Source organism: Heptranchias perlo, chromosome 12 (genome assembly GCF_035084215.1).
Source record: "Heptranchias perlo isolate sHepPer1 chromosome 12, sHepPer1.hap1, whole genome shotgun sequence".
Taxonomy (NCBI): domain Eukaryota; kingdom Metazoa; phylum Chordata; class Chondrichthyes; order Hexanchiformes; family Hexanchidae; genus Heptranchias; species Heptranchias perlo.
This window is the reverse complement of record NC_090336.1, coordinates 52,205,627-52,232,397: the sequence shown is the minus strand read 5'-3', so window position 1 is coordinate 52,232,397 and position 26,771 is coordinate 52,205,627. Positions and strand designations below refer to the sequence as shown.

The 26,771-nt window shown below is 43.6% G+C and overlaps 1 protein-coding gene across 5 annotated transcripts in view; it reads left to right on the top strand.

The window, feature by feature from the left end:
* The window catches only part of LOC137328029 (protein kinase C-binding protein NELL1-like), a 617,180-nt gene that overhangs the window by 52,816 nt on the left and 537,593 nt on the right, over positions 1-26,771 (top strand). For all 5 annotated transcript variants that reach the window (XM_067994100.1, XM_067994101.1, XM_067994103.1 and 2 more), the window contains one exon: positions 1,696-1,768. In XM_067994100.1, the coding sequence (XP_067850201.1) occupies positions 1,696-1,768 (73 nt within the window). The remainder of the gene's footprint in view (positions 1-1,695; positions 1,769-26,771) is intronic.

Genomic DNA, 26,771 nt, shown 5'->3' with positions numbered 1-26,771 from the left:
AGACAAAAACTGTACACAGTACTCCAGGTGTGGTCTCACCAGAGCCCTATATAATTGCAGCAAGACCTCACTCTTGTATCCAACCCCCTTGCAATAAAGGCTAACATACCATTTGTCTTCCTAATTGCTTGCTGGACTTGCATGTTAACTTTCTGTGATTCGTGTACAAGGACACCCAAATCCCTCTGGATGCCAACATTACCTTTTAAAAAATATTCTGCTTTTCTATTCTTCCTACCAAAGTGCATAATTTCATATTTCCCCACTTTATACTCCATCTACCACCTTCTCGCCCACTCACTTAATCTGTCTCTATCCCTTTGCAGCCTCTTTGTGTCCTCCTCACAGCTTACTTTCCCAACTAGCTTTGTATCACCAGCAAACCTGGATACATTACACTTGGTCCCCTCATCTAAGTCATTGATATACATTGTAAACAGCTGAGGCCCAAGCACTGATCCTTGTACTAGTTACTATCTGCCAACCCGAAAATGACCCGTTTATCCCTACACTCTGTTTTCTGTCCGGTTACCAATCCTCAATCCATGCTAATATATTACCCCCAATCCCATGAGCCCTAATCTTGCGTAGCAACCTCTTGTGTGACACCTTATCGAATGCTTTTTGAAAATCCAAATATACTACATCCACTGGTTTCCCCCTTATCTACCTGGTTGGGAATAGGTCGGGTGTTTGACGCTAGCAATTCTGCACTTGCTCTTTCCACTTGTTCGCTCTCCTACTAAAGAATTCAAAGTTCAGAAATTTTGCAAAAAGAAGTAACCATAAATTTGAGTCTGTGTTTGGTTGAGGGCTGGTGGGAGAATTTATAATGCAACTAATTTGCAACTTCGGTGGTTTGTAAAGCCAGGTCATCTGTTAAATGCTGCAAAGTGGTTACTCAATGGAATGATATTCTTTCTCCTGTCCCCACCCCCAAAATATTGTACAATACAGCTTTAAATTTTTGCCTTCATTGTAGTAGGAACCAAGTTGGCATAGGATTGTATTTTGCTCAGGCCAGGTCTGCTGAACAAATTCTGATGTATTTGATTCTTTGGCCTGGTTTGATGCTAAAAATATATATCTTGAACAACAACTGTGAAGACACCTATTGATTATCTTTAATAAGCATATCAAACATTTGAAATAATTTAAACCTGATTGATAACTGCTGATATTGATTTTATACATAGTAACAGTATTTTGCAATAGCTTGTGAATTCATTCACAAAACAAAAATTAACAGGTCTGTAAAAGTTTCTCAATTAGTGATTGAATCATTCACATTATCAAATGTTCATCGTGCATTTAACATAATGATTGCACTCTGACCTTGTTACAAAATAGGCACACCATAAAGCCATGTGAATAGCCCAATCCTGATAGAGAGGCTTGTCAACTAGCCGTATACATTAGTAAAGAACACTATGATATGGAACCTTACAATGAGTGCTAGGGTAATACTTTTTGATTTTAAAAATGGATAAAAGCCTTCCATGAGACTTAAGTGGCTAATTACTGTTAAGACACTGCTCCCCATCGTACTGTGAACCAAAATGTATTCCTGACACGTCTGACTGTTCTTTCTAAGAAATTGTTCAAGCCATTTGTGAGTGACTCCAGCCACATGAATACTAATGTTCTAAATTTGTGTCACTTATGCTCATTTTCCCCTATTTATGATTTTTTTAGGGCATTCTGCAAGATGTCAAAATCATCTTGATGCCTAATGGATATATAATACAGTGCCCAAATCTTAATCGCAGTAAGTACCAAGTATATTCCTGCTATAATAATACCCGTCAAGCGCGGCACATTACCAAGCACATTAACCTTATGGGAACGTGAGTGAGTGTAGGAAAGCCAATTTGAATTCACTTTTCTTGGGCTTTGTACAAAGAAAGAGTAAATATTAAAATAAGAAATCTGCAGTATGTTTCTCCAAAGAGCTTTAATTGCAGTTTTTTTCTATTGGGATTTCCTGCTGTGTCTACTGAGTAGAAATACCAACTGAGCAGTTTAGTTTCTGACCGTAATACATGTCAAGTGCTGTACATGACCAAGATTATTGAATTCTGAATTTCTATAAATGTTTTTGATCTTGGCATCAGCTTGGTTCAGTTGGTAACACTCTCGGCCACCTCCCCACCCCAAAACCCATTCAGAAGGTTGTAGGTTCAAGCATTCACTATGGACTTGAGCGAAGCTGACAATTCAGTGTAGTACTGAAGGAGTTGTGCATTGTTCGAGATGCCTTCTTTCAAACGTAACTTTAAACTGAGAGCCTGTCTGCCAGCTCCAGTGGGCTTTAAGATCCCAGGGCACTATTTTTGGAAGAGCAGGAAGTTCTGGCCAATATTCATCCCTCAACCAACACTGCTAAAAAGAGATGAATGAGTCATTTCATTCATGTGCTGTTTGTAGGACTTTGCTGTGCTCAAATTGGCTGCAGCGTTTTCTTACATAACAACAGTGACTGTACTTCTAAAAGCAATTCATTGGTTATGATGTGCTTTGGGGCATCCTGAAGATATGATAGGGTGCTATATAAATGCAAGTTTGTTCTTTCTTTCCTTCCTCATAGAGTGGATTTATTTACCCTTCTGAAGATGGTTCCATTCAAATAAAATGTTCATTCTTGTCACTTTCTTGAAAAACTTAAATGTCAGTTATGTGCAGTGCCCAGCACTTTCCTCTAGGCACCCTGAGCTTCTGGTAGCTTGAAAGATATGAAGAACTTTTTATTTAGATTACCATACACTCCTGACATCAGTGGTAGTGCTGACAAGATCAAACAAATGAGCTGAGCTACAAAGAGAATGAAGTAGATCATTAACTTTCGAGAGGCTGAAGCTATATTTTCACAGGAAATAACAAAAATAATTTGAAAAGACACTGGACCTAAATTTTAAAAATTATGAAGGGAATTGATAAGGTGGATATGGATAGAAGCAAGGGATTATGCTGATGTGCAAAAACAAGCCAAACTTATAAAGATTTTTTTTTACCCCTCTTGAGTTGGATGAAACATGTTGCCACCAAATCAAACAATGATTGTGAAGGGAATTTGACAGATCCTACAGTTTTGAGAGAAATATGAAGTTGTTAGATTGTGTCCCAAAGGAAAAACTGGACTGGATGGTCTTTTCTTATCCCTGAGTTCTTCTAGCTAATTGAAGCGCTGTAAAGCATATCTTTCCAGGGCTCATCAAAGTGCCTGCAAAACTAAAGCATAGGGTATAGTTTTTAACACATCATGAGTTTTTACTTGTGGTTTTCCCTTCCTTGAATTAACATCATTGTCACAATCTGAGCTAAGATTTGGAGAGCTTGATAGGAAGGGACAGGCGTGTGGAAAAAGAGAACCTCACTTGAGAAAATAGGCACTTTTGCCTGCTCCACAGCTCCGTACCTGGAGAGAGTGGCTCCAAAGTTATGGTATTGATTGCTGGAGTACTAATGTTCATCTGAAGTTCTCTATTTTAGTGGAGCCCTTAGCTAATTTATTTGAACAGGTTAATGCCTGTGTTGAACAAGCACCTGTCAACCATGCCAACCATCAGTGTTTTGGGGGTTAGTCCGCATGCCAGGGTTAGCTGTCAAAATATGTCATGGTTTCGGCCCCTTCCCCTCAGTGCTGATGGAAGTGATTCTGGCTCTGCATACTGTAGATGGGAATTCTCACAAGAACAGGAATTTTCACCTACAGTGTTCAGTTTTCAGTGTCGCTCCCATTAGCAACATGACTCTGGTGGGAGTGGTGTTAAGGGGAGAACTGCTGGAGAAATGGATGGCCATGAAGGGGAAAAAAGAAGGGGGCAATAAAAAGGAGATGGAACGGGAGGAAATGGTTGGCAGTGAATGGGAGAGGGCAGGGAGCAGAAGCTGGCAGTAGTGCTTTGGGGAGATGGCAGAAACTGGGCATGGCTCTCAGGGGTGGGGAGGAAGGAGAGTGCCAACATCAACTGAAAAATCTGGGTGCGAGAGTGCCAGAATGAACTGAGGAATGGGGTGGGGAAGAATCACAATACGAACTAGGGGTGGAAAAAGTAACAGCTTGAACCAGGGGTTGGAAGACTGTCAGCTTAAATTGGGAGGGTTGAAGGAGGATATTGTGTCACTGTAAAAGAGTACGGAGTTGGGGTACAGTGACTCTGAAATGGGTCTGGGCGGGGTGGGGGTGGCGGCAGAGTGACTCTCTGACCTGGAGGGAGTGGTTTTGGACGTGGGAGAGTGACTGTTGAGGAATCTCTTGGGGAAGTGATGGTCTGATGCTAACACTTAGTTTAATCTTGTTAAAGAGAAAAGGAAAAACAAGCAATTATGAAACATTCAAATATTTAACATTAACCAGATTGCATCATTTTTAATGTGAAATTGCATCATTTTCTGGGAGAGTGTTTTCCTGAACTCCCTTGGAATTCAGTATCAAATGTTTTGCCTGCATCATTTCTATTGCCTCCTTCAGACTTTCATGTCCTTAAGACCCCCGCCGCCCTAACCAATGCAAGGGAAGGAATGCTTTGCATGCCCACAGCTTAAGCTACAAAGCCCAAGTAACTGCTTGTTTGCACATCATAATCACGTCCTTAAATTGACAGCTTTCTTTTTTAAGGAAGGGGAGGAGCCATGCCAGTTAATTTAAAGCTGTTGGGCAGCTTTTGCTGGTTTTCTAGGTTGACGTGTATGCACAACTTATTTTCAAGGCCAGTGGTTCCTAACTTGCGAAGCTGAATTGAGTGAATTAAGCTGCGGAACCAATTTTGGCTTTGCTAGAAATTTCCAGCAGTCATACGGAAGATGGTTGAATTGGTACCAAATCAGTAGAACATGATCTTGGATTCAGTTACCCTGCAGGCTTTGAAGTGACCCTTGACATCTTTCCTGCTCGTTGTGAAACAAATGAGAAGTGGTGGGAGTTTTGTGACTGTTAAGAATTCGTAATTACTAATTATAGTAATTGTAGTATGGTGTAGTGCCAATATTCATCAGATCCTGAGTCCTGGCAGTGATTAAGCAGGTCACCCAGTGGAAAATATTTTGCGGCCAAACAGTAAGATAGCAATGCACGTTGAACCCAAACAAAACACAAGTGTCACTACTATTTCCTCTGGTGGGGGCATAACCTTAAAATTAGAGCTAGGCCATTCAACGGAGATGTCAGGAAGCACTTCTTCACATCAAGGGTAGTGGAAATCTGGAACACTCCCCCCCCCAAAAAGCTATTGAGGCTGGGGGTCAATTGAAAATTTCAGAACTGAGATTAATACATTTTTGTTAGGCAAGGGTATTAATACAGAACCAAGGCGGGTAAGAACAGAACGTAAGAAATAGGAGCAGGAGTAGGCCATTTGGCCCCTCAAGCCTGCTCTGCCATTCAACAAGATCATGGTTGATCTTCTACCTCAATGCCATTTTCCTGCACTATCCCCATATCCCTTGATGCCTTTAATATCGAGAAATCTATCCATCTCTCTTTTGAATGTACTCAATGACTGAGCCTCCACAGCCCTCTGGGGTAGAGAATTCCAAAGATTCACCACCCTCTGAGTGAAGAAATTTCTCCTCATCTCAGTCCTAAATGGCCTACCCCGTATCCTGAGACTGTGACCCCTGGTTCTAGATTAACCTAGCCAGGGGAAACATCCTCCCTGCATCTACTCTGTCGAGCCCTGTAAGAATTTTGTATGTTTCAATGAGATCACCTCTCATTCTTCTAAACTCTAGAGAATACAGGCCTAGTCTACTCACTCTCTCCTCTTATGACAATCCCGCCATCTCTGGAATCAATCTGGTGAACCTTCGTTGCACTCCCTCAATGGCAAGTAAATCCTTTCTTAGGTAAGGAGACCAAAATTGTACACAATATTCCAGGTGCGGTCTCACCAAGGCCCTATATAATTGCTGTAAGACATCTTTACTCCTATACTTGAATCCTCTTGTAATTAAGGCCAACATACCATTTGCCTTCCTAATTGCTTGCTGCACCTGCATGTTAGCTTTCAGTGACTCATGTACAAGGACACGCAGGTCCCTTTGAACATCAACATTTCCCAGCCTCTCACTATTTAAAAAATACTCTGCATTTCTGTTTTTCCTATCCAAGTGGATAACTTCACATTTTTCCACATTATATTCCATCTGCCGTGTTCTTGCCCACTCACTTAGCCTGTCTATATCCCCTTGAAGCCTCTTTGCATCCTCCTCACAACTCACATTCCCACCTAGTTTTGTGTCATCAGCAAACTTGGAAATATTACATTTGGTCCCCTCATCCAAATCATTGATATAGATTGTGAATGTTAAGGTACAGATCAGACATGGGCTGAATGGCCCACTCTTGTTCATATGTACAGGCTGTGTGGCAGTGTGGGGGAAGGAAACTTCATATGCCTACAAAGAGAGGGCCTCTGTGACTCTCTCAAAACGATTTATCCAAAAGTCATCCCTCTGATCAGTTATTTTATACTAGAATATAGAAATTAAGGAACAATAGTGCTCTATGTATTCTGACTTTCAAAACAAGGACTGAAGGACAATATCAAAAGCTGTCTGTTCGTTTTAGGAAACATGTTCAGTTTGGTCATGCAGTACCTGCAAAATTGGACGTGCCTTGAAGATTTCTACATTTTTATTTCTAACTGTTGTTCCCTTCCAGTAACGATGCAGTCCTTGACTTGAGTGATTCAAATGATTGTGACATTCCACAGCCATTATGACTGTCAATGTATACTTGGTTAAACTCTGCTATCCTTGCTCCACTGCTTATACTTAAAATACCTTTCAATCAGCTTGCTTCCGGTAGTCAAACTGAGTGTGATTGATGTTTTCTGAATGCTCAAACTAAAATGTAGAAGGTGTGCCAATCATGGAGACATTGTCTCCTAACCTAATGCCTCTTACAGCACTTTAAGCTGCCATCATTAAGGTGCCTGCAGCTGGTTTTGACAGCTAGTTTTTGGTTGGGTTGGAGGATTGAAAATAATGTAGTGTGTATTACAAAAAAAAAATCATAGAATCCTTCAGCACAGCAGGAGGCCATTTGGCCCATCGTGCCTGTGTCGGCTCTCTGAAAGAGCTACCAATTAGTCCCATTCCCCTGCTCTTTCCCCATAGCCCTGCAAATTTTTCCTTTTTAAGTTTATATCTAATTCCCTTTTGAAAGTTATTCTTGAATCTCCCTCTCTAACCCTTTCAGGCAATGCATTCCAGATCATAAGAATTCACTGAGTTTAAAAAAAAATGTTTCCTTATCCCCATGGCTTTTTTTGCCAATTATTTTAAATCTGTGTCCTCTCGTTATCGACCCTCCTGCCTGTGGAAACTGTTTCTCCTTATCTACTCAACAAAAACCCTCATAATTTTGAACACCTCTATTAAATCTCCCCTTAACCTTCTTTGCTCGAAGGAGAACCATCCCAGCTTCTCTAGTCACTCCACATAACTGAATTCGCTTATCCTTGATACTATTCTGGTAAATATGCTCTGCACCCTCTCCAAGGCCTTGACATCCTTCCTAAAGTGTGGTGCCCAGAATTGGACACAATACTTTAACTGAGGTCTAACCAGTGATTTGTCTTTGTTCTATTTCTATTTCTTTTCCCTTTCTCCACACGTACACTGTCCTTGGTGGTGAGGTTGGAGCAGTCAAGCCCTTAGAGATCTTCATGGGCCCTGTCAATGCTTTGGTATTCCTTGGTCAGGACAAACATTTGAGTGTCCTTCTTCCTTCCTCCTTCCATGTGGTTTGGTCAAAATGAACAGACTCACATGTTTTAATGGACCAGACTGCAGTGCGTTCCTTCATTTCCTTTAATGCCCGTTTAACCTCTGTTTCATGTTGCATCCCCTCAAGTGGCAGCTCATGCATTCTCGTGTTGTAATTGCATCAATGTTGTCCAATGCAAATTGCTGACGAGCCACAAGCTTTGCTATGGCGACACCTTTTCAGCCACAGGCACTAATTTTAGTGGACACGCCTTACACACAATACAAGTAAATGTTTTTAACATGTGCATATTTATTTAACAAACCTCTATTACTATTCAGTAACCAAGGAAATAAAGCACCTCCAATGAAAAAAAACACTTGCACACCCTGCTTTTGGTCTTACCATTTTACCAACCAACAAAACAAAAAGTAAAAGTACACCTGTGAATGAGTATTGAGATCATGTGACCAATGACTGTGTCTATTACTCATTTTTTATTTACTAATTAGAAATGCAATTCACCACATTTGGATTTTCAATTTGCCGCATGTGGCTAGTAGCTAATGTTTTCAACAGCACTATATTATGCACTTAATTATTCCTCCCCAGACTGATAGAAAATAACAAAGTTGTATCTGCTGCGCTAAACTTTAATTTGAACTGTACCTGGTGCATGGTCCTTCAATATTTAACCTTCCATGATGGTTATAGTTTGCCGCTGACCTTCCATGGAAATCTCTCTGGACTATTATTATCTCGCTGAGTTCAGATGGACTACTGAATTGGAACAAGACGGGCTGAGATATTCTTTCAAAATCTGACTGGTACAAAGAAAACTTAAAATATGTATTTTCTAAAACTGAAAGAGAGCTGCCAATAAACATATATCCAAACAATACTCATAAGATGCTTGTACTTGAATTGAATGGCTTGGCCTATCCCTCAGTTACCTGTAACAGAGGTAACATCTGTTGTGTATCAAAACAAACTCAGTCATTTTCTGTGAGTGAACCTGTTTTTAACTCTGTCTTTACAGTAACAGAAGGAAAGATGCCATCAACATGATGCTTAATATCATAGACAAAAATGTTTAATTTTTGTCACAGCGAGCATCATCAGCAAACCTGATCTGGGGCAGGAGGGCAGCAGAGAGGACAGTACTGTGCAAGGGAGCATACAGTGTTAGGGCTGTTAATAAGGGTGTAAAGGTAGCCCTATTCCGATCACCACCACCACCACCCCCCGCCCCCCGCCCCTTGGCTGCTGGAACTCTCACCTGATGTGTTTTGGCTTCCTGCTGCTTTCTCAGCATTGAGCCAAGCAATCGGCATTAACTCGTCTCAAAGCATTTAACTTGTGCAAATACACATCTGTTTCCTCAATGCTCAAACAGGCTTTTGCTTTTCTAAAGCTTTAAGTTTTGGGTAAGTGGGGAGAGTGCACGGGGCACAGAGGAATCAAGGGGGAACACATGCAACCATAGAGGAAGCTGTGAGCTGGTACGGCTGGTGGAAGAAGACTTGGAGCTGGAAGAATGATATTGCACAAGGCGATGTACAGGGTAAGGGACTTCTAGTGTGGGGATAGGGGCAATAGGGAAAAGGGTTTAATGTTCATTGTGGAGCAAACCTTAGGCCAGATAAAGCACTGGGGTAGATTTTCATCTTGGCGACCTGGGCTTTAATCATCGCGTGTGGACAGCACTGAAAGGAAATTCCTGTAGGGAGTGTTGCACACATGTTGACATTTTAAATGAATGGAACGCAATCTGGATGGTTCTGTAAGAGGCATGCAATACTCTGCACCAGATTTTCCTCTCTGCGCTCTGCTCAGGCAATGCTCAATGCCCAGGCTGTGAAGATGAAAATCTACCCCACTATCCTCTCCATCTCGCTGTGAGCAAAGCCACGGAAGATCAATAATTCTGAGCCATGTATAATCCACACTGAATACGTGCTGGAAAACTGACAGCGTTATTCAAAGGTCGCAGCTGTTCATTTATGATCTAAAACAACTACTTGCATTAATAGAGCACCTTTAACGTAGTAAAACCTTTCACGCTTCAGGAGCGTTATCAAACAAAATTTGACACCGAGCCACATAAGGAGCTATTAGGACGGGTGACCATAAGCTTGGTGAAAGAGGTAGGTTAAGGAGCAGCTTATGGAGGAGAGAGAGAGGTGGAGAGGTTTAGGGAGGGAAGTTCAGAGCTTAGGGCCTGGACAGCTGAAGGCACGGAAATGTATTGCCTTTAAAAAATTGACTGAACCACCTGAAAGATGTTTTCCCCTCTCAGTAATAAGGAAATGTGCTCAAACCAAGTTTGAAATATTGCTGGTTCTTAAAAGCCAATACAGTTCCCTGACATTGACCATGTCATGTTCTTTGTTGGGTCTGTGCAGGAGATGTAACGACCATTGTTTTGTGATTGGTGGCAGTAGCTCAGACCTGTGTTTTCGTGCACCACTCGCATGACTGAAATGAATCCAATTTTTTTTGGGCAACATACGAACATACGTACATACGAACATACGAAATAAGAGCAGGAGTAGGCCATTCGGCCCCTCGAGCCTGCTCTGCCATTTGATAAGATCATGGCTGATCTGATTGTGACCTCAACCCTACTTTCCCGTCTACCTACTATAACCTTTGACTCCCTTGTTAATCAGGAATCTGTTTAACTCAGCCTTAAAAATATTCAATGACCCTGCCTCCACCGCTCTCTGGGGAAGGCAGTTCCACAGACTCACGACCCTCTGAGAGAAAAAATTTCTCCTCATCTCCGTCTTAAATGGGAGACCCCTTATTTTTTAAACTCTGTCCCTGAGTTCTAGTCTCTCCCACAAGGGGAAGGCAAATGACCTTCTCTTCCCTGTGTGAGTGCTTGACTTTGACCAGCCTTCTCCTCGTGCTAATGCCTGCTTATCAGACCATAACAGCAATAACTTCATTTAAACCTCACTGCCACACTATGTTGGAGGCAAAGGAGAGAAGCTCTTTGAGCGTAATCCTTAAAGCACTACTCACAGCATAGTTTAAATCCATCATTTATTCAGCATCTGTTCGTGTCTGTCGAGCAGCGAATGGGTTAATCCTGCCACATTTCACATTTTATTTTCATTCAAGGGGAAGATGACTAGGTGAGGCACAGTGGGGTTTGGACATTTTCCATTTTTAGCTTTTAAATTGGCTGGTTGCTGTTGGGTGCATTTCAATAGCAGGTAAAAGGGCAGCGCATCTTTTATCAAGCTCTCTGGAGGCACCTGCCAGACTACTCTGGGTCCAGGGATCTAATTAGCACCAACTTCAGTGTATAGAAGTGAACAGTGTGTTGGTTTGATTTTTATTTATTTTAATTCAAGCAACTGTTAGCCTTTGAATGAACATTTCTCTCAAGTTTTTGTTTTCTTGCTATGTGAAACAGATTGCGTACCTAAATAGACCTCCAAATTCTGTCTTGCTACAAGCTGTCTGCTCACATTAATCTCCAGCAACTCCTTTACAGTTACTGAAGCAAAATCTGGCTTTGCAATACTTGTGTATTTTTGGAAAATGTGAGAAATGTGCCTCGAGTTCCCATGGAGATACTATGACCCTCCTCTCAGGAAAATGGCTTTGTCAGTGTAGTAGATTGCTGCTATTAGGAATTTCAAAAATAAAATGGGAGGGGATTTTGAGGCCTCCTGCACGGTGGAAATGAGGCTCCATCGCCCCAAATATGATGGTGAATGACTTATCACCCTGTAGCGATGTTGTTTTCAAATCCCTCCATGGCCTCCCCCCTCCCTGTCTCTGTAACCTCCTCCAGCCCTGCAACCCTCTGAGATCTCTGCACTCCTCCAATTCTTGCCTCTTGTGATTTTAATCACTCCACCATTGGTGGCCGTGCCTTCAGCTGCCTCGGCCTTAAGCTCTGGAATTTCCTCCCGAAACCACTCTGCCTCTCTTCCTCTCTCTCCTCTTTTAAGACGCTCAATAAAACCTACCTCTTTGACCAAGCTTTTGATCACCTGTCCAAATATCGCCTTATGTGACATGGTGTCATATTTTGTTTGATAACGCTCCTGTGAAGTGACTTGGGATGTTTTACTACGTTAAAGGCGTGATATAAATGCAAGTTGTTGTTGTTACTATGGCTGCTGCAATCTTCCCCTGGACTTACTACTGGACGGCTCACTTGAATCAAGCGGTTGGTCCTCTTAATATGCAAATCGTGGTGCCATAACATGCATGGGACCCTGTTTGGCATTTTAGGACAGTAGTGGTGTGGAGCGTGCACTGTGAATGCTCCGCCCAGTACCAGCTGGCACTTCAGCTCAAGAGAACCCCAAAGGTAAGTTTTTAACTATTTTTGTGGGACTGGGAGGAGCAGGAGTATTCCTCCGGGCTCCACATAACCAGTCTGGGCAGCGGCCACTCCGGGTCCCCTCACCAAAGACCTTGCTTCCTCTGGCTGGGCCATCTGATATTGCAGCAGCCAGAGCTTCCCCAGGGCACTGGCTGGCTGAATGAATGTTAATGGGGCCCGGCCCTCAAAATGCTTCCCGCTGGGACTATGGGATAGCCGGTGGATGCGCTCTGCCGCAGGCCATCTGAAGTCTGCACCGAGGGTGGGGGTGGGGGGAGGGAAAGCAGGTGCGCTTCTGACTTCATTTGGATAGTTTCGAGCTGTCCAATTAATAATGTTGCAGAACCCACTCATGAATATAGTCCAGCACCAAAATTGCTCCTTCTGTATCTCTACTACTGACGAACTGGGTGCAACATTTACACAAAATTGTGTACATTTTAAAGGACCTCACCATGAATGATTTTATTGAGTGAATTGTGATGCTGATTCCCAAGGACTTGTTGTTTTAAAAAAAACATATGACCAGCAAAACCAAAGTAAATGGAAATACATACATAGGTTTTGCACCTCCTATTTTTGTTGTTCTTTCCCCTCACAAGTGGTAATGTAAATATCAGCTGTGGCTGAGTGGTAGCACTCTCGCCTCTGAGTCAGAAGGTTGTGGGTTTAAGTTCCACTCCACTGACTTGAGCACAAAATCTCAGCAGACACTCCGGTGCAGTATTGAGGAAGTGCTGCATTGTCAGAGGTGCTGTTTTTCCGATGAGACGTTAAAATGAGGCGCTGTCTACTCTCTCAGGTGGACGTAAAAAATGTCTTGGCACTATTTTGAAGAAGAGCAGATTATCTGGTCATTATCACATAGAAAATAGGAGCAGGAGAAGGCAATTCGGCCCTTCGAGCCTGCTCCTCCATTTAATATGATCATGGCTGATCCTTTATCTCAATACCATATTCCCACTCTCTCCCCATACCCCTTGATGCCTTCTGTATCTAGAAATGAATCTATCTCCTTCTTAAATATATTCAGTGACTTGGCTTCCACAGCCTACTGTGGTAGAGAATTCCACAGGATCACCACCTTCTGAGTGAATAAATTTCTCCTCATCTCAGTCCTAAATGTCCTACCCTGTATCCTGAGACTGACCCCTCGTTCTGGACCCTCCAGCCAGGGGAAACATCCTCCCTGCATCCAGTCTGTCTAGCCCTGCCAGAATTTTATACGTTTCAATGAGATCCCCTCTCATTCTCCTAAACTCGAGTGAATACAGGCCTAGTCGACCCAATCTCTCCTCATTCTACAGTCCTGCCATCCCAGGAATCAGACTGGTGAACCTTCGCTGCACTCTCTCTATGGCAAGTATATCCTTTCTTAGGTAAGCAGACCAAAACTGCACACGATACTCAAGGTGTGGTCTCACCAAGGCCCTCTATAACTGCAGTAAGACATCCTCTTGCAATGAAGGCCAATATACCATTTTCCTTCCTAACTGCTTGCTGCACCTGTATGTTTGCTTTCAATGACTGGTGTACAAGAATACCCAGGTCCCTTTGTACATCAACATTTCCCAATCTATCACCATTTAAATAATACTCTGCCTTTCTGTTTTTCCTTCCGAAGTGGATAACTTCACATTTATCCACATTATACTGCATCTGCCATGTATTTGCCCACTCACTCAACTTGTCTGAATTTCCTTGAAGCCTCTTTGCATCCTCTTCACAACTCACAATCCCACCTAGTTTTGTGTCGTCAGCCAACTTGGAAATATTACATTTGGTTCCCTCATCCAAGCACTGATCCCTGCGGTACCCCACTAGTCACTGCCTGCCACCCTGAAAAAGACCCATTTATTCCTGCACTCTGTTTCCTGTCTATTAACCAATTTTCAATCCATGCCAGTATATTATCCCCAATCCCATGTGTTTTAATTTTGCACACTAACCTCTTATGTGGGACTTTATCAAAGGCCTTCTGAAAATCCAAATACACCACATCCACTGGTTCTCCCTTATCTATTCTACCAGTTACATCCTCAAAAAACTCCAGTATGTTTGTCAAACACGATTTCCCTTTCATATTTGTCCAATATTTTCTAAGTGTCCTGTTGTCACATCATTTATAATAGACTCTCTAACATTTTCCCTACTACTGATGTTAGGCTAACTGGTCTGTAGTTCCCTGTTTTCTCTCTCCCTCCTTTTTTAAATAGTGGTGTTATATTTGCCATCCTCCAATCTGCAAGAACTGTTTCATAATGTATAGAATTTTGGAAGATGACAACCAATGCATCCACTATTTCCATGGCTACCTCTTTTAGTACTCTGGGATGCAGATTATCAGGCCCTGGGGATTTATCAGCATTCAATCCCATTAATTTCTCCAGCACTTTTTTTACTAATACTAATTTCCTTTAATTCCTCCTTCTCTCTAGTCCCTTGGTTCTCTCGCATTTCTGGGAAGTTATTTGTGTCCTCTTCTGTGAAGACACAACCAAAGTATTTGTTTAATTGCTCTGCCATTTCCCTGTTCCCCATTATAAATTCTCCCATTTCTAAGAGATCTACATTTGTCTTCACTAATCTTTTTACATACTTGTAGAAGCTTTTACAGTTCACTTTTATGTTCCTTGCAATCACATTGCTGTTTGTGGGACTTTGCTGTGTGCAAATTGGCTGCCACATTTCCTACTCTTCAAAAGGACTTCATTGGCTGTGAAGCGCTTTGGGGTGTGCTGAGGTCATGAAAGGCTTCATATAAATGCAAGTTCTTTCTTTACTACACTGTAAACTTGTAACATTGAACTTTCAGGCAGGCCTTCCAAAACTCTCTCAAGCTCCTGGCCTTTTTAAAGATGCTGTATTCTGCAAAAAGAGCTTGCAAGGCAAAGACTTATCTGGTTCAGGTCGCAGATACCCCAAGCTGGAGTAGGTTACTGACTCTGCTGTTATTTTTGACCAGTTTTGAGATGGGAATGTCAAAGGTGTAGAAAATCCTCTTGTGTGCTATCTTAAAAATATCATTTAGTGTGTTTGGGTAAAATTTCTCCACATTGTTGACAAAATAATTGACCCATGGGTTAAATACTTTGTTAAAATAGTGAACAAGGGAATTTCACTGGAATGTGTTAACCAATTTGTTAGAAATACCAGAAAATTCTACCCCAATTGTCTGAGCTACCAATATCTAAGCACATCCTTGTTTTTGATCGGTTCCTTGATGGTGGCCACGAAGTGACCTTGGAAAATTTTCCATTTTCCAAAGTGTTCTATTTTTTGCCAGAGGATTGCAATAGTTTAATGCGCTAATGGTCAATGTTGCAACAAATTATGTGATTTTAAACAGTTTTTTGACATCAGTAGACAAAGTGTAACTTTGTTTTTGTGACTCTCTGATAAGCTCGATTTTCCCGGGAAATTGCCGGGGCAGGGGGGCTCCGAAAATCAGGGGATATTCCGTTCGGGTTCGGAAGCTGGCTCCGACCTGCCGACTTCAGAGTTCCCCACGGGCGCGCCTGTGTATACGCGAGAGCCCCGAATCCGGAAGTCCCGCCAGCAATTAAAGCCGGCGGGATGATAGTTAAAGAGCCAAATGTACCTCACTGAGGTAGTTAAGGCACTTTACTTGTGATATGTTAAGTCGTTAGAATGATTTTTAACTTACTTGGGCAGCTTTCCCACTGCTTCTGATTCACGCCTGGTGAAACCTGACATGAAGGGCAGGATCAGGCAAAAAGAAACAAAATAAGTTAAATAAAAAACCATTGCACGAAGTTAAAACACAAAATCAACATACCTTTCCACCCTGCTCTGATGTCTGATGTCTCCCTCTCCGATCTCCCCCTCTTCACCCCCCCCCCCCGATGTCTCCGCCCTCTTTGTCTCCCCCCCCCCCCGATGTCTCCGCCCTCTTTGTCTCCCCCCCCACCTCATGTTGCAGCTCCTGACGACAGCCAGCCTATCAATCAGGCTGGCTGCCGGGCACACAACCCAGAGAGCACGTTAATCATCATCAATTATGATGCAATCGCATCAGAAATGGTAAGTTTTGTTTATTCGGGTTTGCGCACCTTCACACCCCCCCCCACTGCCATCCCGCCACCATTTCAAAATTGAGCTCAGTAGCTCTGAAATTTTTGGTGTGTCTTTAATGTAAAATTAGAGCTTTTGTTTTCCTGGGCATGCAGATTAATGGAGAACCCATTTCCACCCCAAAATCTTTTATTCCCCTCTCACCGCCCCCCCCTTTATTCCCCTCTCACCGCCCCCCCCCCCCCCCCATCCCCCCTTCCCCTCACTAAGTTTCCAAACGTTTTTTGGTGCTTCCCGCAATACCTCTGCCTCATCCCCTGGTGCCTTATTAACACATTTTAATGAGGGCATTGGTGCTTCAGTCCTGAATTTCCTGGTTTTACGCTGGCAATGCACTTGGAGTAAGTTAGAATGAGAGATGCAAAGAGCAGCTGTTGCCAGCATCAGCTGAGACGTGCGCAAGAGTGTTTTTGAGCCTGAAGACTGCTGAAAGTTTGAGTAATGATTACTGCCACTGGGAATGACTTTTATCAGCGATTGATTTTTCATTCAGCCTAGACATCTTTGGACTTGTGTCTGATTGCCTGTGGGAGTTGAAGAATACTGGGAAGTTTTAACCTCTCGCTGTCCACAGTGAAGCCTTCCCAATAGAATTCCCTATGGGAATGCCTTTTGTATGGCATTATTGCAGAGGAGGTGGAGCAGGAGAGGATGGAAGAAAGGAGGATGCACTGCAATAGATATTACACCTGCCCCCCCTCCCCCCAATAAAAAAAGAAAATACAGCCCACAATGTCCTATTAGGGCATGTATTTTTCAGGTGGCTGACAGAATTTCCTAGGTCTCCTGAAAAGTGCATCAGTTTGGATTCACGGTAAAGCAGCAGCAAGTTGGGGCTATCCAGTCTTATAAGGTTGCTGGCTTTCTGAAAATCCAGGATTATTATATGGCATCCACCTTGCATTGCGATCTCGCAACAGTCAACCTCCTCAACAGAAAGGGTTTCCACCCCCCGAATATCCAGATTGTGGAGGGTTTAGAGGTCAGGCTAACTGAAATTGTGAGCCCTTTTTCTGTTCCTCCTTGCATTGCCCTTATTCCCTTCTTCGGTTGTCGGAGCCAGATCCTGCAGTGGACGACATTCTTGAAAAGTTTGATAAAATCACACATGAACCATTCAGTGCAGCTACCTGATATGGGACTCAGTCATTGAACTACTTATCTGCTGTTCTCCTAGCCTACTTGCTGCAATCATCAGCTTAACTTGGCCTTTTAAAGGCTGCACTCTAATTTCCAAGCACCTCGAGCCACGTTACTTCCATTTTACATGGGATTTGCACTGGAGATACTCCAATGAATATACAAATGAGCTGATACAGGAAATTCGGCAGGATTCAGCTCCAGAACCAGTGCAAATCCTGGGCGACTCACCATTGGAATTTTGGGACAGTTTCTACAGTTTGCCCCCTTGGGAGTTCTTTATCCTGACTGTGTCGAACAAGGTGCTAAGATGAGGGGGGAGGGGGGAGGTGTGAGGTGTGGCGGGGGGATGCAACATGCTCTTGTATGGGAATGGAAGCAAATTGGAGGGTAGTTCACATTGTGACCTGTCCCATGCACATCCCAGTGACTGGTTACAAAGACCGAGGAGGCTGATTGTTGCCTTGTTAAAAGAAGTACAAGGTGGAAGAAACTAAAGAGGGAGGGAAGTAAATTTAAAAAAAATTATATTACAGCAAAACCATTGCAGTCGATCATTAAGATGTCTTTCATTTTAATGCAGCAGACCTTTAATATAATGCTGTGGGTGTTTCCAAACTAGGGACCATTGACTTCCATAGCTAACACCAGGGAGGGAATGTTTGAATGCGGGCACTAGCTTCCTTAATGGAACAGAAGGGAATGTTACTTGTGCAGCACAACCAAGGAGAAATGTCGAAGTCAGGCTATTTTTTATCAGCTCACATCCTGTCTCTCTTGCAGCACTGATTTCTGCTGAGGATGATGGCAACCCCCCCCACCGGCACCTTACACTTCACTCAGCCCTGGCGTATAATGAGGGGCTTTAGAGAGCCAAATTGTCGGTGATTGTAACTACATAAAGGGCTAATTGGACACTTACTGGGATCCAAAAAAAAACAACCCAGAAATAGTTCACACAAACTCTCTGATTCTCTGTAGCATGGCACAACCATGTTGCTTCACTTAAGAAAAAATAGTGTGCTCGGGTAGAGATTTCTGATCGAGCTGAGGGGGAGGGTTGTTGGTGAAACTGTGGCACGACCCCAAGGGTGGTGGCCAGAATTTGGGGTGGAATTCAGATCCGCTGAGTTTCAGTCTCTTGCAACTTCCCCATTAATTTGCTTTGCAGAAGGGGTTTCTCCTGTTTCGGCCCCCTTCTGGTCTGTTTAAATTCATCCTTGAGGGGGCGTTCCTGGACTACCACAGGAAGATTGTCCAGCTTGTCCAAATAGGCCTCGGCCTACACGAGGGATCGATTACGTTAAGAAAGCTCCGATTTCCCTATGGGTGATGAAGACTTTTTTTTGGTGCTCTAATATTTGGTCCATTTTGGGCCTTGGATACTTCCTCTTGGAGCAGAATGATACAGATCCAAGTTCCACTCCCCACAGGCCCAGATGTATGCCTCAAATATTTAAATGACCCTGGGATTTGGGACGTGGTCAGCGGTAGGCCAAAGTCCTGCTCCGCCGCACTTCGCTCCCCTTGAAAGTGTCTCCGGAGCTTTTAGGCTCTTTTCAGGATGAAACAAACAATTTTGGAAAGTTATTTAATAAAAATACAGACTATGTCGATCCAAAGTGCAGTTATTGCACAACTGTGGGGTATTACCCAGAACACACCAGATGAAGGAGAAGCAACAAACACCCTCTTCCCCAATGGGTTACCTTATCAGCTAGATGATTGGATTTGTGAGTATGAAAATGTATCTACTACTTACCGTCTTAGTTCCAGGCATGGACCTTTGTACCTACAGGCCTCAAGTACACTATTGTCTGATGCTATGACTGATTCAGTTTCCATCGACACCACAATTTAGATGAGTCATGGCAGGCTGTTCATTCTGGCTTCCTTCGTCTCATATAATCAATCTCCCTCATTTTCTTTTCTCTCCCTTGTTTTCTTTTCTCTCTCTCCCACTCCCTCTCGTGCTTTCTTTTCCCTCCTCTCCCTCTCGTGCTTTCTTTTCCCTCCTCTCCCTCTCGTGCTTTCTTTTCCCTCCTCTCCCTCTCGTGCTTTCTTTTCCCTCCTCTCCCTCGCGTGCTTTCTTTTCCCTCCTCTCCCTCTCGTGCTTTCTTTTCCCTCCTCTCCCTCTCCCGCTTTCCCTCCTCTCCCTCTCCCGCTTGCTTTCTCTTCTATTTCTTGCTTTTTCTTTGTGCCCGTGCTTTCATCTCTCTCTCTCTCTCTGTGTCTCTCTCTTCAGAGTTCTGCAGTGGTAGCATTCTTGCTGCTCAGACCAAAGTTATGGTTTCAAGCCCCACTCCAAGATTTGAGCACATAATCTACGCTGACACTTCTGTGCAGTATTGAAAGGCGTTTTCCCAGTGAACTGGCCAACATTTATCTCAGTTAACACCACCAAAAGCAGTTTAATTTGTCATTCATTTTATTGCTGTTTGTGTCCTTATATGCAAATGGCTGATGCGCTTGCCAGCAAAACACCATTGACTACACATCAAAAGTAACTCGCTGGCAGTAAAGTACTTTGTATGTGAAAGGCACGATATAAATGCCAAATTGTTTGTTCATGTTCTCTCTCTCTCGTGATTCATTCACTGGTCTCTTGGTGTGTTCTTTTTTTCCAGTTCCTTTTTCCAAGCATTCAAACTGTTAATTTTTATTCCTTTTTGAGTTCAATTGCACCTAAATATACAAATTGGTAAAATTGGGGACACAATGTACTGCAATTTCAAAGACTACAAAAATCCCATTGCAATGCTATACTCTTGATGCATCACTATAATGTAAGGAATCTTACAACACCAGGTTATAGTCCAACAATTTTATTTTAAAATCACAAGCTTTCGGAGATTATCCCCTTCGTCAGGTGAATCACCTGACGAAGGGGATAATCTCTGAAAGCTTGTGATTTTAAAATAAAATTGTTGGACTATAACCTGGTGTTGTAAGATTCCTTACATTTGTCAACCCCAGTCCATCACCGGCATCTCCACATCATCACTATAATGACAGTGATGTGTAATACAGGATGGTATACTGTCCACCCTGGATTTTTTTTTTCCTGAAACAAGTCCTTATCTGATCTCAATGAAACCAGATAAAGCTGTAGCTAGACTCGCTCTCCTCCAGGTCCCCACCCCTGCTATCATACATGTTTCCGGCTGCTCCTGATTCAATTTCTTCTAGTGCATTGCTGGCTATTATTCTTCTACTCATTTGCCCATTTTGGAAAGGTCTGTGTTTTTGTAGTAAGCGCACTCGGAACTTCAGGTTACCGCTGTGCTTATTTGTAATAATAATAATTATTAATAAAATCCTTTTTAAAAAAAAACACAGAATTTTGTGGGCCTGGAAGTTTGGGAAAGGCTTGTTCTTGCTGGTCGGTGGATAAACATCTAAATCCACCAATGAGGGCTCATACTTAAAAACAGACCTTTCTAATCCTTCAGAACCATACGATTTAAACGGACGGAACGAGTAGAATAAGAAATATAGGCAATTGGTAAGACGTATGAGCACAAATATAAACTGTTTCACCAGGACTTCTGGGCTACATGTGGTCCATGGGGTTATAGTTTGGATACTCCAGCCTTCTGGCATCAGTCAGGCATTCTACTAAACCCAAGGAAGCCTGAATTGGAGGAAATGTTTTGGTTATATATTTAGAATTTCAAGCTGTTCAGTCATTAGCTGGGAAATTCACTCCAACTAACCTAATAAACTACACAGTATTACTCCAGCAGAAAAAGCACAGTACTCGGCACAACAAGATTATTCACTGTTTAGTTTATCGATGATTGATTGCACTCCAGCCACAACCTTCACATTTTCCCATCTCCCAGTCAAATCAAGGTGGAGGAGGAGAAGCAGGAACTACTGCGTTCGCTATTGTGGTGCCTTTGCTTCCATCTGGCAGGCTGACATAACAGCGCAGCAGTAAGATCCCAGCCAGCTGTACCTGGACAGTGGAAGCTCGAGGATTGGGTTGTTGTTGGGAGAGGAAGCCCTTGAACCGCACTTTCTTCCAGGAAATTGTCTTTTTCCGCTGCTGCTGGTGCCCTTCCAGAATCAGAACAAGGTGGTCTTGTAGCACTGTCAGAGTCAGAATCATAGAGTCATAGAGAATCATAGAATGGTTACAGCACGGAAGGAGGCCATTCAGCCCATCGAGTAAGTGCTGGCTCTCTACAAGAGCAATCCAGCTGGTCCCACTCCCCCACCCTATCCCCGTAGCCCTGTAAATCTTTTCCCTTCAAGTACTTATCCAATTCCCTTTCGAAAGCCACAATTGAATCTGCCTCTGCTACTCCTTCAGGCAGTGCATTCCAGAGAACCACTTGCTGTGTAAAAAAGTTTTTCCTCATGTTGCCTTTGGTTCTTTTGTCAATCACCTTAAATCTATGTTCTCTGGTTCTCGACCCTTCCGCCAATGGAAGCAGTTTCTCTCTATCTGCTATGTCTAGACCCTTTATGATTTTGAATACCTCTGTCAAATCTCCTCTCAACCTTCTCTGTTCTCAGGAGCATAACCCCAGCTTCTCCACAGTCTATCCACATAACTGAAGTCCTTCACCCCTGTAACCATTCTGGTAAATCTCTTCTGCACCCTCTCAAAGGCCTTCACATCCTTCCTAAAGTGCGGTGCCCAGAACTGGACACAATATTCCAGTTGTGGCCGAACCAGTGTTTTATAAAGGTTCATCATAACCTCCTTGCTTTTGTACTCTATGCCTCTATTTATAAAGCCCAGGATCCCAAATGCTTTCTCAAGCGCTTTCTCAACCTGCCCTGCCACCTTCAATGATTTGTGCACATGTACCCCCAGATCTCTCTGTTTCTGCACCCCTTTTAGAATTGTACCCTTTAGTTTATATTGCCTCTCCTTGTTGTTGCTATCATAATGTATCACTTCACACTTTTCTGAGTTAAATTTCATCTGCCATGTGTCTACCCATTCCACCAGCCTGTCTATGTCCTCTTGAAGTCTATCACTATCCTCCTCACTGTTCACTATCCTTCCAAGTTTTGTGTCATCTGCGAATTTTGAAATTGTGCCCTGTACACCTAAGTCCAAGTCATTAATATATGTCAAGAAAAGCAATAGTTCTAATATCGACCCCTGGGGAACACCACTGTATACTTCCCTCCAGCTCAAAAAATAACCGTTCACTACTACACTCTTTCTTAGCCTATTTTGTATCCATGTTGCCACTGCCCCCTTTATTCCATGGGCTTCAACTTTGATGATAAGCCTATTATGCGGCACTTTATCAAACACCTTTTGGAAGTCCATATACACCACATCAACCGTATTGCCCTTATCGACCCTCTGTTACCTCATCAAAAAACTCAATCAAGTTAGTTAAACATGATTTGCCTTTAACAAATCCATGCTGGCTTTCCTTCATCAATCCACACTTGTCCAAGTGACTATTAATTTTGTTCCTGATTATCGTTTCTAAAAGTTTTCCCACCACCGAGGTTAAACTGACTGGCCTGTATTTGCTGGGTTTATCCTTACACCCTTTTTTGAACAAGGGTGTAACATTAGCAATTCTCCAGTCCTCTGGCACCACCCCTGTATCTAAGGATGATTGAAAGATTATGGCCAGTACCTCCGCAATTTCCACCCTTACTTCCCTCAGCAACCTAGGATGAATCCCATCGGGACTGGGTGTCTTATCTACTTTAAGTACAGCTAGCCTTTCTAGTACCTCCTCTTTATCAATTTTTAGCCCATCCAGTATCTCAACTATTCTTCATTTACTGTAACATTAGCAGCATCCTCTTCCTTGTTAAAGACAGATGCAAAGTACTCATTTAGTACCTCGGCCATGCCCTCTGCCTCCAAGCGTAGATTTCCTTTTTGGTCCCTAATTGGTCCCATTTCTTACTACCCGTTTACTGTTTACATGCCTATAGAAGACTTTTGGATTCCCTTTTATGTTGGCTGCTAGTCTATTCTCCTACTCTCTCTTTGCCCCTCTTATTTCCTTTTTCACTTCACTTCTGAACTTTCTATATTCAGCCTGGTTCTCACTTGTATTATCAACCTGATATCTGTCATACGCCCCCTTTTTTGACTTCATCTTACTCTCTATCTCTTATGTCATCCAGGGAGCTCTGGCTTTAGTTGCCCTACCTTTCTCCCTCATGGGGCTGTATCTAGACTGTACCTGAACCATCTCCTCTTTAAAGGCCGCCCATTGTTCAATTACTGTTTTGCCTGCCAATCTTTGATTCCAATTTACCCGGCCAAATCCTTCTTAGCCCACTGAAATTGGCCCTCTTCCAATTGATTTTTTTTTACTTTAGAGTGGTCCTTGTTCTTTTCCATAGCTATTCTAAACCTTATGATACTATGATCGCTGTTCCCTAAATGTTCCCCCAATGACACTTGCTCCACTTGGCCCGCCTCATTCCCCAGAACCAGATCCAGCAATACCTCCTTCCTCGTTGGGCTGGAAACGTACTGGTTAAGAAAGTTCTCCTTAACACATTTCAAAAATTCCTCCCCCTCTTTGTCCCCTACACTATTACTATCCCAGTCTATATTAGGATAGTTGAAGTCCCCCATTATTATGACTCTATGGCTCTTGGACATCTCTGTAATTTCCCTGCAAATTTGCTCCTTTGTATCCTTCCCACTAGTTGGTGGCCTATAGAATACACCCAGTAATGTAATGGCACCTGTATTGTTTCTTAATGCTAACCAAATAGATTCTGTCCTTGATCCCTCCAAGATATCCTCTCTCTCCAGCGCTGCAATATTCTCCTTAATCAATGCTGCCACCACCCCCTCCTCCTTTCCTTCCCTTTCTTTCCTGAACACCTTCTTTCCCAGAATATTTAGTATCCAATCCTGCCCTTTTTTGAGCCAGGTCTCCGTTATCGCCACATCGTCATATTCCCATGTGGCTATTTGCGCCTGCAGCTCACCAACCTTGTTTACCACGCTTTGTGTGTTTACACATATGCACTGCAAACCAGTCTTAGACCTTTTTGTATTCTCTCTTTATCTGATCCCACCTAATACCGTACTGTTTCTTGCTTTAGTGCTATCTTTCTCTCCCAATTCTTTGTGCACCTTGTTGCTCCTTTCTAATGCTACATCCTGGTGCCCATCCCTCTGCCAAATTAGTTTAAACCCTCCCCCACAGCACTAGCGAACCTCCCCGCAAGGACATTGGTCCCAATTCTGTTGAGGTGCAACCCGTCTGGCCTGTACAAGTCGCATTTCCCCCAGAACTGGTCCCAATGCCCCAGGAGTCTAAAGCCCTCCCTCCTGCACCATCTCTCCAGCCACACGTTCATCTGCTCTATCCTTCTATTTCTATACTCACCAGCATGTGGCATGGGAGTAATCCAGAGATGACTACCTTTTGAGGTGCTGCTTATTAATCTCTTTCCTAACTCTCTCAAATCTTCCTGCAGGACCTCATCCCTTTTTCTACCTATGTCGCTGGTGCCGATATGGACCACAACCTCTGGCTGTTCACCCTCCCCCTTCCCCTTCAGAATGTTTTGTAGCCGCTCAGTGACATTCTTGACATGGCACCAGGGAAGCAACATACCATCCTGGACTCACATCTGCAGCCGCAGAAATGCCTGCCTGTTCCCCTAACTATTGAATCCCCAATCACTATTGCCCTCCTGGCCTTTCTCCTCCCCCACTATACAGCTGAGCCACCCATGGTGTTGTGGACTCGGCTCTGGCTGCACTCCCCAGAGAAACCCTCTCCCTCACCAATACCGGTTAGAGTGTGAGATGCACTCAGGGGTCTCCTGCACTACCTGCCCGGTTCTCCTTGACTGTCTGGCGGTCACCCAGTCCCCCTCTGCCTAACTATCTTATGCTGTGGGGTGACCACCTCCTGAAACTCTTCCACGTAGCTCTCAGCTTCGCGGATGTGCTGCGGTGACGCCTGCCGCTGCCCAAGCTCCGAAACCCGTATCTCGAGCTCCTCCAGCTGGCGACACTTCCTGCACATGTGGTTGTCCAGGATAGAGGCATCCTGGAGTTCCCGCATGGCACAGGATGTGAATTCAACGGGACTGAGGTGCCCTGCCATGTCTCCACTTAGTAGATTACTAACTAAACTTACCAGAAATAAACTAAAGACTTAAAAAAAACCACTCACCAGCTACTTACCAATCAGCCACTCACCAATCAGCTCCATCCCTTGTGCTGACATCACTTTAGGTTTATTACTCACTGGGCTTTGCTTTTTATCTGCTCCGATGCTCTGCCCCCGGTCTCTCGCAGGTCCACGCTTGCTCTGGACTCCTGGCTCCCGATGAAGTTTGGAACGGCCCAAAATTGCACTCATCCCATCCTTTCTCTTGAGCCTCCATAGTTGCAGTGGAGGAGAGGCTGTGCTTAATATTTCCCAGGGCTGAGGTCAGGACACAGGTCGCATAGGAGGCGAGAAAGAGATGTTCGTTCAGATCGGCCCGTATGTGTGCAGTCAAGGGGACAGAGTGAGTGCAGAGAAGCCACATATGCAGATTAGGTGTCAGCTGTGACTCATGGGGCACTCTCACCTCCGAGCCAGACGGTTGTGGGTTCAAGCCCCACTCCAGGAACTTGAGCACATAATCCAGGTTGACATTCCAGTGCAGTAGAGAGTGAGTGCTGCACTGTCTGAGGTGCCGTCTTTCAGATGAGACGTTAAACTGAAGTTCCATCTGCTCTCTCAGTTGGATGTAAAAGATCCCATGACACTGTTTCGAAGAAGAGCAGTGGGGTTCTCCCTGGTGGCCTGACCAATATTTATCCCTCAACCAACATCACTATCTGGTCCTTATCACATTGCTGTTTGTGGGGTCTTGCTGTGCTCAAATTGGCTGCTGCGTTTCTTACATTATGACAGTGACTACACTTCAGAAGTACTTCATTGGCTGTCAAGCGCTTTGGTACATCCTGAGGTTTGTGAAAGGTGCTATATAAATGCAAGTCTTTCTCGACTGCTGGCCTACAATGCCCACTGAATTCAAAGGAAAAAATCAATGGAGCAAGAATACAAACTCACAGAGAAACTTCTATTTCAACATCACCTATTTGTACTTCAAACTTAAGTTCTAATTTATAACAGGGTGCTTACCCATGGCAGGCTACTACTACTGTTCTCTCGGGCTGTCTGCCGGTACTCCCTTTGCTGCACTCAGGCCTCCAGCTCTCTGGCACTGGGCTTTTTCTGTCTCATTCCCTTCCTGTATCCAGAGTCCTCCTCAGTCGCTGTCCTTGGCTATGTCCCCATCTGAGTTCTGCTGCCCAATAACTGCCTCTCTTGCATGCACTCTCCTATTCAGCTTCTTGCACTCTGCTTGATGTGTTGTCTCTTGAATTCTCTTGGTCATTACATGGTCCTTCTCAGCTCTTGCTGCTGCCCCAGTTATTCCATTTGTTTTCCCATGTGATGCGTCTCCTGCTCTTGATTTCCCACGCTGTAACATCCAGGTACCCAGGTA